The following is an 18,057-nucleotide window of genomic DNA, read 5'->3' on the forward strand; positions in this document are numbered from 1 at the left end:
TCTCTTCTCTTCTCTTCTCTTCTCTTCTCTTCTCTTCTCTTCTCTTCTCTTCCCTTCTCTTCTCTTCTCTTCTCTTCTCTTCTCTTCTCTTCTCTTCTCTTCTCTTCTCTTCTCTTCTCTCCTCTCTTCTGTTCTCCTCTCCTCTCTTCTCTTCTCTTCTCTTCTCTTCTCTTCTCTTCTCTTCTCTTCTCACAACCTCCTCTCCTCTCCTCTCCTCTCCTCTCCTCTCCTCTCCTCTCCTCTCCTCTCCTCTCTCATTACAGGAACAGTCTGCTCACTAAGAGGCAGGACCAGGCCGCGCGTAAGATCATGAGGTTTCTGCGCCGCTGTCGCCACAGGTAAACACCTCCACAGTGCCCTCTGTGGGAGAAAGCCTGCAATGACACTAATACTGCTGTGACTTGTCCCTTTACACTGAACGCGCACACACACACACAAGGGCACATACATGGAGACACACACAGAAATAACAAACACAGATAAATGCAGCGGACAAATATACATGTGGAGTTAAGCTGATACTGCACATTCACGCTCTTGGAAGTAGAAAGTATTCACATTTGCACACCTGTGCAAAAACGTTGAAATAGGAGAGGTCAACTCAAGCAGAAACACACACACAAACACACACCGGCAACAAGCACGTATGTATCGCCCCTACATGGCCTCAATAAGTCAGGGTGAGTAAGGTGCAACTGAGTCATCTGAACTGCACACCGTTGCCAAAAGCAAAACAGAAGCAAAAACGTCAGACCGTCACACAGACCACGCCTTACTACGGCAGCCTACGGACATGGCCGGATTCATATGGCCTGGGGCCCCTAGATTACAGGTTGCTGTGGGGCCCCCGGGAAGGCAAATTTCACTACAAATTTACATAGACAATGTCATACTTTATGAGCCGGCAATTAAGGATAACTTGTACACAAACTGTGCTCAATACAAAATGTGCATTTTCCAATATTGCAAACAACAACATTGACCTCTGACTTCAGGAACTCACCACATGACCTTGGGAAATGGAGGTTAATATACTAGGGGTCAAGGGTCAAGAGGTCATGAATGCACATAAGCAGTTTCTGATCCGTTTCCTTTTTTCAGATAGGGGTGGTAGGGTCAAGACAGCAATTACGGATTGTGCTAGCCTGGGAAATCCCATACTGCTTTGCACAATCGTTCCGATCTGAAAGACAGCATGGTGTCTACCCTCAGCAAGGGTACCAGATCATGGTCCCTGTCTCTCTCCAATTAGAGAGCAGGGAGGCGTGGAAATGTGACTGATGAAATTGACGGCAGTTAGTTTGAATAGATACAACTGACACGATTGGCTATGGCTACGTACGCCAAATGATTCATAACGCACAGCCACAAACAGCCTTTGTCAATCGTAAGCCACACACCCCCTACGGGATTTACAGTAGGCAGGTCTCCAGCACTTATCTCACTTGTGATTAGGTCTGGTGATAACCATGCAAGGGCTGTGCACACCTTTGCAGGAGCCCTTCGTCCCCTTCCTGTTCCCTTTCCCCATCGTCCACTGTTCCAATCACATCACCACCCACCTCCCACCTCCCCACCTCCCTCACAGCCCCTTACTGTGTGCTAATAGATGTGTTGTTTTACTGTTACTGCTAAGCCCTTTGATGGACCATAGACTGTTCAAGCGGGTGAGTGCAGCCTGTGCAACCCAAGTTTGTGCTCGAACTTTCATCTTCTCTCTCTCTCTCTCTCTCTCTCTCTCTCTCTCTCTCTCTCTCTCTCTCTCTCTCTCTCTCTCTCTCTCTCTCTCTCTCTCTCTCTCTCTCTTTCTCTTTCTCTCTCTTCTCACTCTTTTCTTCCTTCCCTCCCACCATACATCTCCCCTTCTGTGTCTTCTTGTCTCTCCTCCTCTCCCTAGTTGTCTCTCAGTTGTCATGCTCTCTCTTGCTCAGTCTTGAAACTATATAGTTACTCTGTGAGTCCGCTTCCCTTTCCCTTTGCATACATCTCTCAGCTCGTTTGACTTCTCCTTATTCTCTGTCCTATTATCCATCCTCCTTCTCCTCCTCCTCCTCCTCCTCCTCCTCCTCCTCCTCCTCTTCTATCTCTCTTTAAATCCCTTCTCCTATTATTCCTCTCAGACTCTTCTCTATTGCCATTGGCCTTTACCACCACTCTCGCCCAGCTTTTGCTCCCTCTCCTCTCCTCTGCTCTCCTCTCATCTCCTATCATCTCCTCTTCCCTCATCTCCTCTCATCTCCTCTTCCCTCTTCTCTTCTCTTCTCCTCCCCATTCCTCTCCCCTCCTATTTTCCTCCATCGATGTTGCCTGTTGCTCTATGTCAACCCTCTATGTGAACCCCTGTCATTCTCCAAACTCTCGCTCTCTCTCTTCCCTTCACCTTCTCTCCTCCCCTCTCTTCTCTTCTCCTCGTCTCCTCCATCGCTGGTACCGCTTGCTCTGTCTTCTTGTTCTCCAATTCTCGCACCCCCTCTCCTTCTCTCCTCTCATCTCTTCTGCTCTCCTCCTCCATCACCTTTGCCTGTTTCTCTGTCTTCTCGTTCTCCAACTCTCCTTCTCTCTCCTTCTCTCCTCTCATCTCTTCTCCTCTGCTCTCCTCCTCCTCCAACTCTCACTCTCTCTCTCTTCTTCTCTCCTCTCCTCTCTTCTCCTCTGCTCTCTTCTCCTCCATCACTCTTGCCTGCTGCCTGCTTGCATGTCGGCTGCCTCCGGAGCACATGAGGACTGCAGTGACTCTGGCTGGAAGAGCAGCTGTACACTAGCTTGATCTCTTTACTGTACTGTATGTCTCTGACTAACCACTGCCCATGAATGACGATCTAAACCACAACACTAAAACAATGTTCACTCACAAGCATATCTTTCTTTCTATCTGTTTGCCTGTCTTACTACATATTTATCTTCCTGTCTTTCTTTCATTCTCTTTCTTTCTTTCTTTCTTTCTTTCTTTCTATTCATCACTCTCTTCACAGAAAGGACAGTCTTTCATCTTTCATCGTCTCATCACTGAGTTTTTCGTTTTCTCTCTTTTTCTTCCTTTCCTTGTTTTTGTTTGGTTGTGCCATCATGAAGATGTTAGTGCCCTAAGAGGTAGTTGTTACTCCGTGGCCATGTTGCATGCCTGGTGACAACTATGGGCCTTGCTTTCCTGAGCTCGTAGGCATGCTCCAAATGATGTCACTTCCTGTTTTGGGTGAATGTGGTTTCCGAGGGTAACAGTGTCACTGGCATGTTATGGAGTGTGAATTGAAATTTGTGCAATGTTACATCTTATTGGTGTCGAGCTTAAAAAGAAATGGCACAAAAAAGACATTGTGTTTAGTCTTTTAGAGGAAGTCCAATCTTTTGTCAAAATGTCACACAGTCAGGAATATATGTATATTGTAGTTTAATTTGACGAAGATGATACTGATGGGGATGCCAAATGTAGAGTATTTCCGGGACTTGGAAATATTTTTTTGTAGATTTCCATTGTTCTTTATCAACTTCAAGTCCTTCTTTTGTGAACCTAGAATATTGAACACTGCACAGACTCAAGGGAGCAGAGAGAACTAGCACATTGGGGCATAAAAGAATTACACTTATATAGGCCAGTTGACAAAGCATCATTCTGTCAGTCTGTAAAGGGAGAAGAGAAAAGTCTCTATTTCCATATAACCGTACAGTAAGTGAGCCACTTGGGTTTGTAATGAGACAAGAAGAAGAGTTCAGCCGTGGCTGAGGGGTTGTGAGTTCCTTCTACTACTTATCCTTATCTGAAAGGCTGTGAAGTAACAGACTGTCATTTTTATTTACACAACCCTGGGTTGCGTCATTGTTTTACACCGCTACAGCATTACAGAGTATTTAGAGATGTGTTATGACTTGGAAATTAGTTGAATTCAGTCCCACAAATGATTAGATGGCGATTAAATGAAGTCAGTCACACAGCCATTCGTATTACTTTTATTACTTTGTCATTGCCATTATTTTAAAAGCAAACGTATAGGAGCAATTTTGCGATCAGTGATAAGTGATTAAGAGGAAGTCAGCATTGCATAACATACATTACATACGTTACATACTCTGTGCTTTTGGCTGCTTTATAAATGAGAGGAATTGAACTGGAAAAGTGTATGGGGGTGTCATCAAAATAGTTAGGCTATGCTATGTGTTGATGCCTGAATAGTGCGAGCGTGTTTGCTTTCAACTTCCTCAAAAACGATGTGTGTGTGTGTGTGTGTGTGTGTGTGTGTGTGTGTGTGTGTGTGTGTGTGTGTGTGTGTGTGTGTGTGTGTGTGTGTGTGTGTGTGTGTGTGTGTGTGTGTGTGTGTGTGTGTGTGTGTGTTTGTTTTGAATTTCCTTAAAAACGACGTATGTGTCTGTTGTTCTGTGTCCCTCCAGAGTGAAAGACTTGAGAAAGGCCAAGGAACATGAGAGCCTACAGACGAAGAGCCCACTCACAATGTGATACCACCTCCCCAGAGCCCTCCCTTTTCAGTTACTCCCTTTGAACCAGAGACGTTTTTCAACTGAAGGAAGAAAAAACAAAATGAAGCCGAAAAAGTGAAATGATTACTTAGAGTGAACAATGCAACTATTACTACTATGGTACTGTAGATTCTCCTAAAGCGAGTACATATTCAACCCACATTTTTTCATATCTCCTCTATCTTTCTTTAGGAGGGAAAAGGCAACTTTTGTGAATTAAAAAAAAAGAACTTTGCAAAGAGGAGACTTGATGAAAGGAAGGACATTCGCTTCATGGCATTTTTTGCACTTTGCTCATGGATTTATTTGTTGGTTTTTGGGGGGGTTTCTTTGTTGGAAGCATGACTACATAGTAGTATATGGATACTGTATAGGACCTGGAACATCATGGGAATCACACAACCAAGAACAGAGGACATAAACAAAGGACAGAGGACACAGTTAAGGACACCGAATGCCGGGAAAAAAACAATAAACCAAATGAAGCCATGGAATCAACTGGAGAATGTAGACAGAGACCAGGCTCAATGTGTGTGTTTTGTGTTTTTTTCGGTGAGTTATTGGTTCTGTCAAATACCGAGAAGGAACCACGAAATATCAGTCATTCAAACCCCATTTTTACACACACCAAACGGAAAAATATATATTATAGCATGTTGTGAAAATGATCAGACATTGTTCTCATCTCAAGTCCTTTGTTGACACAGTAGGTCAGAACATCACATGAATGTAGAAAAGGTTTTTACAGTAGTAGACACTGTTCGCTACGTCTGAGGAAAATCAAATTGGACTGAGGTCATTATTTTGAACTGCCTGATAACAAATTATACTATATTGTTAAAGTTTTGGGGAGGGAAAGGGTGTTTAAATTGTTGTCTTGTTTTCTGATCAGTCTGTCTTCTTTAGTCTTTGACTTGACTTTGACACCACAATTAAGATGTTGTCATGGTTGACATCTGTGCCAGCCTGTGCGCGTGTAAGTGCGTGTTCGTGCGTTCGTATGCGTATTTTCATACAGTGCACATGCACTGGATCTTTGTTTGACAAAAAAAAACATTTAGGAGAACCTACAAAACAGGTGGAAGCTGCATGCTCTCAGGTCTGTGTTGTCTGTGTGGCATGCTTCTTAATGTGGTCTTTAGTCCTATGGTTGTTTCGGATCAGGCAATTCCCTTGTCATGGAACCCCCCTTCTCAGCAGGGATTTAGTGTGGTCAACACCTCTCCCACAGCTTACGGAGTGCGTGTGTACCCCCAATTATTTAGACGACAACATAGTGTACCTCAACATACAGTATATAGACGACATCATAGTCTTCGTCAGCTTATTCTGACGTCGACATGGTGTTCCTCAACTTATGTAGATGTCAACATGGAATAGCCCAACTTAATCAGGTGTCAACACAGTGTACCCAAACTTATTCAGACGTCAACGTAACATGCGTTATGTGTGTAACTTGTCATATCCAATTGGCCTTATGTCATGCAAACACATCCCCTGACGGCAAATCAGTTGTGTTTTATTCATTGTCGATCTGTTCATTGTCAAGGGTTATGTTTGAACTTCACAACCCAGTGAGGATCATGTGAAGCGAAAGAACACACATATTGCCTTGATGTCTTAGAAGTTCTCAAAGGACGGCTAGTCCCTCGGTAGTGGTTAGACAAATCCATATTTTTGAACAACTGAGTGATTTGTGTACATATGGAAAGGTTGCAGGTTCGCAAAGAACAAAAAAAAACATTTATCCGAACAGGATTGTATTTTAGAAATATATTATTTTATTCATTGCAAAATGTGGAAAAGAAACAGGTACCGCAAAACAAACATAAAACTGAATATTTGTATAGTTTTCTTTGAATGCCTCTGAAGTGTGGTTGTATTGTTTGTACATAGTGTACATATCTGGGATAAACTGAGACACATGCATGAAGACATGAACAAAGGTACAACAATGGACTTGAAGCATTAGCTGATATGCTCTGTACAATGATTCAGACTATTTCACTATTAAGTATTTTATTTTATTTCAAATGTTCTAGATGAGAACATTTTGCTAAAGCATGTCCTTACTGCAAAAAGATAATGATTACAAAATACTGTATTTAGCGTTAGGAAAAAAACAGTGAAATGATCTTAAGGTTAAAGGTTATGTTTACATTTTGTTTTCTTTATATCCATTTTATTTTGGGGCTACCAAGAATATTTTGCCAATGGTGCCAAGTAATGTGAATGCTATACTGCTTAACAACAGAATTAAGTTAATCTTTGCTTAACAGATAATCAAATGACAAAACACAGTCACAATTCGAGACAAATCTACCAAACAATCTACAGTCTTCGCGACGAGAATGGGTTTCTCAAAAGCAACTTTCATCTTTCAAAAGCAACAAAGTTTCTAACATATCCATTTCTTACCATCAGTGGCTCCATGCAAAAGCCCATTGGCCTGTGTAACAGACAGATCTCAGACAAATTGGCATTAATTATGTCATCTGGAAGAAGAAGATGTGAAAAGTTCATATAGCATCAAAAGACACACTCTTAATCATCGTAACTAGTTTACCGTGTGTGTATATCTGTCTAAGCTGCATGGTGTGTCAGTCAATTATGCATACATCAAGAATTATTTTTTTTATAGGCTATATAAAAGAAACGTATGAACAAGACCCGTAGGAAAGGCCTGACCATAGAATGGTGCTAAGAAATGGAGATGTGACATTATTACTGTCAACTCAACATGTTTAATTTTCTACCACGTTCTACCACACGTTTATCTGTCAACTGGCAATGTGCCAGTCATGTGAGGTTCACGTACAGTTGCAACAACGTTTCAAGGGAAGTAATGATGCTTTATTCACATATACAACAATGCCATGAGAACATGGTAATGTGAAAGCCAGCGTGCTACCACAATGGCATCCTGCCTAAAATGTATTTTTGTTTGTGTTTTGGAAAGTATGGAAAAAGACTACCCTGTGTTCTACATGTTCATTGTTATGATTCTGTGTCTGTTTTTGTTGTTGTTATCATCATTATGCAATTTTTTTGTATGTTTATTTTTAACATCCAAATGTAAAGTGCTCTGTGTCTGTTGGAGACTTTGTACGCATCGTATCATTTTTGGTCTGGAGTGTGGGAAGTGCCTAATCAACCTGCATCAAGGCTATGGGAAGCCTACTTCAGTTAGCATGCTATTCTGACACACACACACACACACACACACACACACACACACACACACACACACACACACACACACACACACACACACACACACACACACACACACACACACACACACACACACACACACACACGGTAGCACACTGGTGGAATAAAATTCATTGAGCGCCGTTACATGCACAGAATATTCCGGTTTCAAATTTTGTCAGAATTCAGTTTACAACAAGTTCTTGAGTATTCCGTTTACATGTATGGAGTAGAGTTCTACAACTGGCCTATTCTCGGAACACGGCCACATTCGGAATGAGTTAAGAGTTTACACAACTCGTGCGCAAACTGAATACAACCACCAGCACATTTAGAATTGGAATATTGTTTGCATGTAACTGTGCTAATTTAGTCCAATTTAGTTAGCTAATATAGCTACTTTAGCTAATTCGGCTTCAAATCTCTCTTCTAGAATCTATCCAGGCCCAGCACATAATGTCTGACAACACAACCCCTCGTCCTTTTGTTTGTGTTTTACAACCTCCCTTACTGACTTATTTTCATTTGGCCACACTTTCGGTATGTGCTATCACTCAGCCATCCACCTGTGTGCCATTCGCTGTGAACCACACACACACACACCTGCACACACATGCACACACACACATACACAAACGACACATGGACATCCTTCATCATGACTCTCACCTTGCCTTCATCGGTCCACTAGAGGTTTAGGATGTCACTACTATGCTGTGGCACTGCTGTGGCAGCTGGAGGGAGGTCTTATTATGCTTGCATGGTACAAGTAACAGTACAAGTACATAGAACCCTGGGTGGCTGAAGACGCACCTGAAGCATGCTAACTTTATAGAAATCGGTAGCCAGGTAGACTTGTAGAAGATCTGGTGTTCCGTGCAGCAGAGGATTACAGATTTACTACGTGTCAGGGGACTTTTATTTTGAAAAAGATGGAGGCTTGTTTTCTAATGGTAGAGAAGCGCAGAAACTTATAAAACAAGAAAAACAAAACTAGCAAAAACAATACGTAGATAGTATACACTTAGCACCCGAAGAGTATTCACGATTACAGGGCAAGTATGAATTTATTATTGATCATATTGTTATTTTTTTGTTTATTTATTTGTTTAGTTGGTTGATTTATGTACAATGCCTTAGCTTCAGTTGTCCCGAACCCCATAAGACATATCATTTAGATCCTCAGCAGGTCAAAGGATCCTTACAGTTTACCAAAGGAGAGTCACACACACACACATACGCACACACACACTCACACTCACACACGCACACGCACACACACACACACACATACACTCAGGCACACACAAACACATGTATAACAGAGGCAGCTTGGTCAGTACTCGCACGCACACACACACACACACACACACACACACACACACACACACACACACACACATGCACACAAGCATGAGACAGGTCTCATCATATTGTATGGAGTTGCCAGCCTCCCTCTGGTGTTTTTTAGTTCTCTCAGGGTGTCAAAATGAGTGGTGGGGGGCGAGTGCGAGGGCGGATACAGGGGAGATGTGGCGGAGGGGAAGGGTGGGGATGGGTGTCGGGAGATGGGTGGGGGTGCAGACAGGAAATGGAACAGGACACAGGAGAGGAGTCTTGTCACCGACTCGAGGATCCCCTTGGCTAGACCAATCAGCTTGCTGGTAATCCCCCTTCAGCAGTGTGTTCCCCCATTCTTTAAATGAGCCCACGCCGCGCCTCTCTCGGGAATGCAAAACATGACTTCCTTTCTTTTTTTCTACACTTGTTCTTCTTTTTCCGATTCAAAGTAGGCTGATCTGCAGTATGATTATGAGGCCAATACACACACTCTCTCTCTTTCTATGGGCTTCCGAACACCGGCTCTGACAGCACTGCGGAGCACTTTCGCTTCTGACACAATTCCGACCCCCAAACCCAATTTCACACGAACATAGCATTGATAGTCAATGGGCAGCACAGACAAAAGAACTTGTCTCTAATCGCTATCCGACATCGGCGAATGTCCGCGGACATCGGCGCCAGTGTGCGGGGTTCTACTGAAAACAATGGAATCGAACTTTTGCGGAGCAGTGCTCAGCACTTTGTCGGAGCCGGTGTGCGGAAGCCCTATCTCTATCTCAATCTCTCTCTCTCTCTCTCTCTCTCTCTCTCTCTCTCTCTCTAAAATAGTGGTATGAAATGTGCAGTATATGAAACGGCGAATAATGTATGCACAATTATGTCCAATAATGTAATGCATAATGCAGACTATACCCCTGTGGAAAGCAGTATTATCATGAACCATTAGCCTTCCCACATTTTGGCAAGAAGACGATTCCTATTTCGGCACTCTGCACAGAAATATCACATTTCACATCATCACTTTTCAGTGACCCGTATGATTTTATTCTGGTCATATACAATGACAGGGCTGGGTGACTGTGCACCTGAAATGACAGTAATTCACATTTTGTGGAGGACAGGGCAGTCTAGGGTATGGGCAATAACCTTTATGGGTTATCTATTATCCCAGAGACATCTGACCTCATTACATTACATTTAGCTGACGCTTTTTATCCAAAGCGACTCACCATTGTTCAGGTACAGGGTATTGGTTACAGGCCCTGGAGCAATGTGAGGTTAGATGCCGCCTTGCTCAAGGGCAATTCAAGCCATGGATGAAAGGGGATGGTAAGGGTGGGATTTGAACCTGCAACCCTCTGATCTAAAGGCCAGCGTTCTCACCATTGAGCCATAACCGATATGTACTAACATCTACTGTTTCAATAGAGATAAGGAGATTCTGGAGTTTCTACTACTATGTGTATTTCACAGCAGCCAAGCACTGCCATGCAGTAGATGAGTAGTTGTGTGATATTGTCAGGGGAAGCCGACAGGTGAGGGATGAAAGGGCCACTTGTCCTGGGCCCAGGGAGATAAGGGGCCCAGAATTGGGTCCTCATTACATTGTATGCATTGGATGGGGGAGGGGGCTCTCAGATGACTTTTCCCTAGGCTCGGCCAAAGTTGGCAGCAGCCCTGGATATTGTTGTCCAGCTTTCAAAAATATCAAACTCCCTGATGGAGCCCTGTGATCTTCACTAATGTGCACACATTAGGCAGTGCATGGAGCCCTTAAAATGACGTATTAAACGACAACTAAATGACTAATTAAAAATATCCCTGAAGGGTTTCTCGGGCCGTACCTAAAGCGGTCTTGTGCGCACACAAAGCCCTGAATAGAATGTTCCTGGTGCTCATAAGAATGTTTTGCGTGCACACTACAAAGGTTTCAGTGCATACTAAGCAGTGCATGTGAGAAAAGTGTCACATGCTTCAAGGCATTTTTACTGTCACTTGTCATTTTAAAGGCTGTGTTTGTTGATGTAAAATACTCATTTGAAGCCACTGACATACGTAGACTTCGCCAGGTAATTGACTTCACATTGGTATTACTGCAGATCAGCTTACTAGATGTTCACTGCTTACGTACGTGGCCATCACGTTGTACAGGGTTGTAAATTCAAACTGCCTCTCTTGCTGTTTAGTTGTAGTTAGGGTCGAGCACCCTCGACTCCCGCCTGCATTGGCATGTGGGAGGAACAGAGTATATGGAAACGACAAAAAAAAAAAAACAAGAAAACAGCACATCACATCTGACTGGAGATGTACAGGATCCAAGATCCGGTTCCGGATCCGGCAGGATAATAGGGTTTTTCAGACTATCCGGATCCGGCAGGATCTTAAGCAGTGGATCCGGTATCCGGCAGTTACCTAAAAATCAGGATCTGGGGCATCTTTACTTTTAACGTAGCCTAGGCTTTTCAGTCAGTCTTTCACAACCCCAATTCATGGAGTGAAAGCCCTTTGGAAGCGGCCGTTGAAGGCAGTGTGGCAGTAAGCCAATGAGTCTTAAAATAGTTTGCGCCAACGTAATAAAAAGGGCCCACGTGTGCGAGTTGGCTATGTGTTTCAACCCTTTCGTAGGATCCGGTATCCGGTTCCGGATCCGGCAGGATCTTAAGCAGTGGATCCGGTATCTGGCAGGATCCTAAAAATCAGGATCCGGTGCATCTCTACATCTGACACAAACATTTTCCACTCATGGACACTGAGCAATAAACCCTTGTTTTTTATTCTTCTTATGACGTGGAGACCTGTAGATTCTTCTGGAAAACTCAAACCCCGAAACCCAAAACCAAATTGGGGGGCCCCTCATAGTTGACCTACACTTATGCAAATGCCAGTATTGCAGGAATAGTTCTCAGTAGTTTATGGATAGCAATTATTATGCCACCCTTTACAGAGCTGCACGTTTCATCGATTCAAAAAATATATAAAAAGAATGAAAAAAAATAAAAATACACCCGGAAAAAAAAGACTATTCAGCCCCACTTTTGTACCAGGTAGTGGGGGTCGTCCAACACCTTGCATGTAAGATGACTAGTGTTAGATCTCCTTTCCTCTCATTCTCTCTCTCTTTTCCTCTTACCCTCTCTTTTGCTATTCTCTTCCTCTCACTGTCTTTTTCTCTGTCTGTCTCTCGTTTATGTTGTAGCCCTCTTTCTCTTCTTCCTCTTTCCTTTTTCTTTGACTCTTCCCGTTCTGTTCTCCTGCTGTCTTTTTATTTGTCTGTTTCTTTGTTTGTTTGTTTTGATTTTTTTCTGAGTTTTCTTTTTCATTGATCTCTTCTTCTCCCCCTTTTCTGGTTTGTAAGTTTTATTTTTGTATTCGTGCATGTTAAAGCGTCACTGAAACAATGGATATGTTTAAAAAGAGGAAAAAAAGAATTCAGCTGCTGAAGCCATGCAAAACGTTTTGAATTGCCCTTAAAAAAATATGAAGGATGTTTTCTGAATGCTTTATATTCTTTCTGCTGTAAAATAATAAAAAAAATTACAAAAATGAAGAAACATGTATGATTGTCTTAATGGAATATGAGCTGTCCTACAACTCTTTACTGTCACCTAGTGGATGTTATATTAATGACAAAAAAATAAAAGTGTGCGTGTGTGCGCAGGTGCGTGTGTGCGTGCGTGCACGTGTGTGTGTGTGTGTGTGTGTGTGTGTGTGTGTGTGTGTGTACAGGCAAACACAGACCTACATATGCTGTGCACACACACACACACACACACAGCCACACGCACACATAGCCTTAGGTGTCCCTGTCATCATAAGGTTGTAATCGTTCATAGATCGTTCAGCTTCCAAGTTGACCAACGTCAGCACAGTGCATATGTCACCGTATGAGTGTGACTAAGGCATCAGCTCCGGCCTTTACTGTCAAAACGTGTGTATTACAGTACAATAAATCCAGCACTGAGCTGTAGATCAATTACCTCAACAGCTTATAGTGTTGTTGTACCAAGTCACCCCCGCAATGGGTCACAAACCTAATTTACTGTTCTGATGCCGCAAAGACGTGCCAGTGCATTGGAGCATGACTGGGCCCATCCTCCCTGGTTGCCAATAAGGGCTGGACTGGCCATCTAGCATAGCGGGCATATCCTCGTGGGTCCCTATTTTCTTACATTACTGAAAATAGGGGCCCATGAGGGTGCGGGGCCCACCGGTTAGTCAATTCTGCGGCGCTAATTATGAGAGGCCCCTTTAATCCAAAAGTGCCTGGGCCCTATTTCTCCGCTAGCCCAGCCCTGGGCCCCAGCCTCCCTGGCTGCCAGTAAGGGCACCCCATCCCATTCCCTAGAGCAGTGTTTCTTAAAAGTGCACTGTGTAATATTTCTAGTTGTTTATTTATTTCAAGAATTCATGCTGCCCATTCACAGATTTGAACTTTTTCATGAATACTTACCATGAACTTCTGAGTATTCATTATGACGATATAATATGAAAAGGGGGATCTTCTCCATGGTCCGCCACTTTGAATTTCCAGAAATATACATTTTTAGCTGAAAAACGTACTGTACTTTGGTCACACTAATAAATGTTAGTTTATTACTTTGTACATATTCATGAAAATATCAAATCTGGCAGTAGGCAGCACACTTTCAATGAGCAGTATAATTGCCCCATCTAGGTAACACTTCCAAATAAGGGGCCATAATTAACAGTAAAGTAGCTACAACCTAATACTTAAGTAAGGGTTAATAATCATTACTTAATGCCACATTAGACACATATTAATTGTTATTAATGCATTAGTAAGCAGTTACTTAACTATTAGATAACTATTACCTTGTGTTACAAGTTAATAGCATATTATTATTTAACTAATAGATAAGTAAGGGCACAGTTAATAGTTAAGTAGCTATCAGGTCATACTTAACTAAGGACCAAAATTAACACTTACTTAATACAAAAGCAAGGCATAGCTAATGGTTAATTAATACATAAATATTGGGTTTTGGGACCCTTATATTAGAGTTGGCTGAGGATAACTAATGGTTAATTAATAGATAAATATTGGTGTTTGGGACCCTTATATTAGAGTTGGCTGCGGATAACTAATGGTTAATTAATCGATAGATATTGGTGTTTGGGACCCTTATAATAGAGTTGGCTGAGCATACCTAATTGTTAAGTAATTAATCTACTGTGACATCTAGTTTTCACTCGTTCAAATCACTGTAATAGTGGCAACAGGAGCCAATATATAGCAAGGATTGGACGTACACTTCTCAATGATGGTGGGGTGATGAGATGTAATTTTTTCATGTACCACCTATTAATTTGAATGGTAAAAACCCTACAATAAATGCAGAACATTATGAAGAGTAATAGTTTTGAAGCGAAACTAAACCATTCCTTTGTGATAATTAGGTTAATGTTTGAGAATATTAGCTCCAAGAAGAGCAGTGCATGATGGGTACGCAATCTATAGACAACAATAATTCGGTATTATTTAATCATTAGATATGGCTTACTTTTGTATTAAGTAAGTGTTAATTAAGGTCCTTAGTTAAGTATGACCTAATAGCTACTTAACTATTAACTGTACCCTTACTTATCTATTAGTTAATTATATGCTATGAACTTGAGACACATGGTAATAGTTATCTAATAGTTAAGTAACTGCTTACTAATGTTTAACATGTGAATTAATAACAATTTATATGTGTCTAATGTGGCATTAAGTAGTGATTATTAACTGTTACTAAAGTATTAGGTTATAGCTAATTTGCTGTTAATTATGTTAATTATAATTATATATATGGCCCCTTACCATGTGTCTCAAGTTAACAGCATATACTTATTTATATAATAGATAAGTAAGGGTACAGTTAATAGTTAAGTAGCTATTAGGTCATACTTAACTAAGGACCTTAATTAACACTTACTTAATACAAAAGTAAGGCATATCTAATGATTAAATAATACCGAATTATTGTTGTCTATAGATTGCGTACCCATCATGCACTGCTCTTCTTGGAGCTAATATTCTCAAACATTAACCTAATTATCACAAAGGAATGGTTTAGTTTCGCTTCAAAACTATTACTCTTCATAATGTTCTGCATTTATTGTAGGGTTTTTACCATTAAAACTAATAAGTGGTACATGAAAAAATTACATCACATCACCCCACCATCATTGAGAAGTGTACGTCCAATCCTTGCTATATAATGGCTCCTGTTGCCACTATTACAGTGATTTGAACGAGTGAAAACTAGATGTCACAGTAAATGAATTACTTGACTATTAGGTATGCTCAGCCAACTCTATTATAAGGGTCCCAAACACCAATATCTATCGATTAATTAACCATTAGTTATCCGCAGCCAACTCTAATATAAGGGTCCCAAATATCAATATCTATCTATTAATTAACCATTAGTTATCCTCAGCCAACTCTAATGTAAGGGTCCCAAAACCCAATATTTATGTATTAATTAACCATTAGTTATGCCTTGCTTTTGTATTAAGTAAGTGTTAATTTTGGTCCTTAGTTAAGTATGACCTGATAGCTACTTAACTATTAACTGTGCCCTTACTTATCTATTAGTTAAATAATAATATGCTATTAACTTGTAACACAAGGTAATAGTTATCTAATAGTTAAGTAACTGCTTACTAATGTTCAACATATGCATTAATAACAATTAATATGTGTCTAATGTGGCATTAAATAATGATTATTAACCCTTACTTAAGTATTAGGTTGTAGCTACTTTACTGTTAATTATGGCCCCTTATTTGGAAGTGTTACCGATATCTACTACTCTGGCCACAATACTACACAGTGCACCTTTAACTGATGGGTCGAGACCCAAAAGTGGGCCACGGAGGTTTCCTGGGTCGGTCGCGGAGCTGTGGTGTAAAAATTAATGAATTCCCCCTTTTATTTTCAGTCATAATATTGAACCAAGGTATGTTGTATTGAATAAATGATTGTGATGCCGAGGAGATAGTGGAACATGTTTAATACTCTTCTCCACAAGTTGGTAGGCATGTTGGTACACATGCTGATGCACATTTTCAATGCATGGATATACTTTTGATATTTATTTGAAGATTCCGACAGCATAGTGGTTCAACATAGTCACAAAACCATGCTGAAAAAAACATGAAACCATGAATAACCACGATCCATGGTTAGTCAGGAACCACGGTTTTCATGGTTACCCAAAAAAAGCATGGATAAGTCATAGTAATACTATGGTTGGTTCAGACTACTTGGAGTAACCATGCAGAGTAAATCCATGGTTACTACAGTAAAACCATGGTCGATTTTTGTAAGGGATTACACATTTAAGACAAAGACACTCCATTTCATGTAAAAAAAATAATCTGGAAGGCTACTATAGAAGTCTACTCTAAGGGCCCTCATTACATTGTATGTTTTTGGTGGTGGTGGTGGGGAGGGGGGTGCTCTTTGTCCGCTGGGCCTTGCCATAGAGGTCAGCAGCCCTGTTTACAGCACACGTAACCAGGCCACGCCCTTCTAGTGACGCATTACCTTCATACCTACCTACATTGCTTCTAGTCAGGCCAAGAGGAATGCAAATATCGTTTCTGATTTCCCAAAAAAAATCAGGAACTCCACCCACTTTGTCTGACACCAGTCAACCAGTAGCAAACCTTGGGAGGCGAGTCAAGAAACGTTAATTGTTATGCTCTTGGTCAGACCAAGTGTCTAAGAGATTTGAAAGTCGGTGATAATCAGGCTACAGCACACCCCCACAGTGCAGTGCACAGTTCCTTGATGACGCTCCAGGTTTCTGCTGCGTGGGCATTGTTTTGTTGTGCTGTCATGGAGGTGATGGCTTGGTATTGATTTCCAGCCGGAACTAAATAGGTCTGGTAGTGATATAGGTGGGCAGGGGGGGCTCGAGCTGAGAAGGAGTAGGGAGTGCCTGTGTGTGTGTGTGTGTGTGTGTGTGTGTGTGTGTGTGTGTGTGTGTGTGTGTGTGTGTGTGTGTGTGTGTGTGTGTGTGTGTGTGTGTTCTCATGCTTGCACATGTGTGTGTCTGTGCGCATGTGTGCATGTGCATGTATGCCGGTGTGCGTACAGTACGTGTGTGTATTTGTGTATGTCTACGTGGAGGTGCGTTAGTGTGTATCTGTGTATGTCTACATGGCCGTGTGTGTGTGTATGTGTGCGTGTGTGTGTGTGTGTGCGTGTGTGTGTGTGTGCGTGTGTGTGTGTGTGTGTGTGTGTGTGTGTGTGTGTGTGTGTGTGTGTGTGTGTGTGTGTGTGTGTGTGTGTGTGTGTGTGTGTGTGTGCTCTCATGCTTGCACATGTGTGTATTTGTATGTGTGCATGTGCATGCATGCCTGTGTGCGTACAGTACGTGCATGTATCTGTGCATGTCTACGTGGGCGTGTGTGTGTGTGTGTGTGTGTGTGTGTGTGTGTGTGTGTGTGTGTGTGTGTGTGTGTGTGTGTGTGTGTGTGTGTGTGTGTGTGTGTGTGTGTGTGTGTGTGTGTGTGTGTGTGTGTGAGGATGAGTGCAGGGTGCGTCACCTGGGGGTTTATGGGCCAGGTAATGGGTTGGTGTTGGCAGGCCAGGGGATTGGCTGCCTCTCACACACACACCGCGCCAGGCATATAAGGCTGTGAAGGAATGCCAGGACCTCACACACTCTCACACACTCTCACACACTCATACACTCACTCTCCACCTCTGAATCTGAATCTGAATCTGCGTCTGTCACTGCAACCGCACATCTATCCCCACTGCCCATCCACAACTAAGGTAAGTAGCCTACCACCATCTCACCTGCTTAGAGAACTTACTTCCTATAGGTCAGTGGTTCCTGAAACTAGGGGCCGGGACCCATAGGGGGGTCATGGAGATACTGCTGGGGGGTAGCAGACGGAATGGGGGAAACACACGTAGTGAACTTAATTACATTACTCACTTATAAGGCTAATACATGTTTTTACTTTTCATGTGAATACCAAATGAGATTTTAGCAATATTAATTAGGG

General features: G+C 42.0%; 1 protein-coding gene across 1 annotated transcript in view; it reads left to right on the forward strand.

The window, feature by feature from the left end:
• The window catches only part of camta1a (calmodulin binding transcription activator 1a), a 1,011,609-nt gene extending 1,007,193 nt beyond the window's left edge, over positions 1 to 4,416 (forward strand). Inside the window, exons 27-29 of the mRNA XM_063208398.1 lie at positions 264 to 338; positions 1,637 to 1,667; positions 4,384 to 4,416. Coding sequence (XP_063064468.1) covers positions 264 to 338; positions 1,637 to 1,667; positions 4,384 to 4,416 — 139 coding nt within the window. The remainder of the gene's footprint in view (positions 1 to 263; positions 339 to 1,636; positions 1,668 to 4,383) is intronic.
• Positions 4,417 to 18,057: the final 13,641 nt, after the last annotated feature.

Source organism: Engraulis encrasicolus, chromosome 10 (genome assembly GCF_034702125.1).
Source record: "Engraulis encrasicolus isolate BLACKSEA-1 chromosome 10, IST_EnEncr_1.0, whole genome shotgun sequence".
NCBI classification, from domain to species: domain Eukaryota; kingdom Metazoa; phylum Chordata; class Actinopteri; order Clupeiformes; family Engraulidae; genus Engraulis; species Engraulis encrasicolus.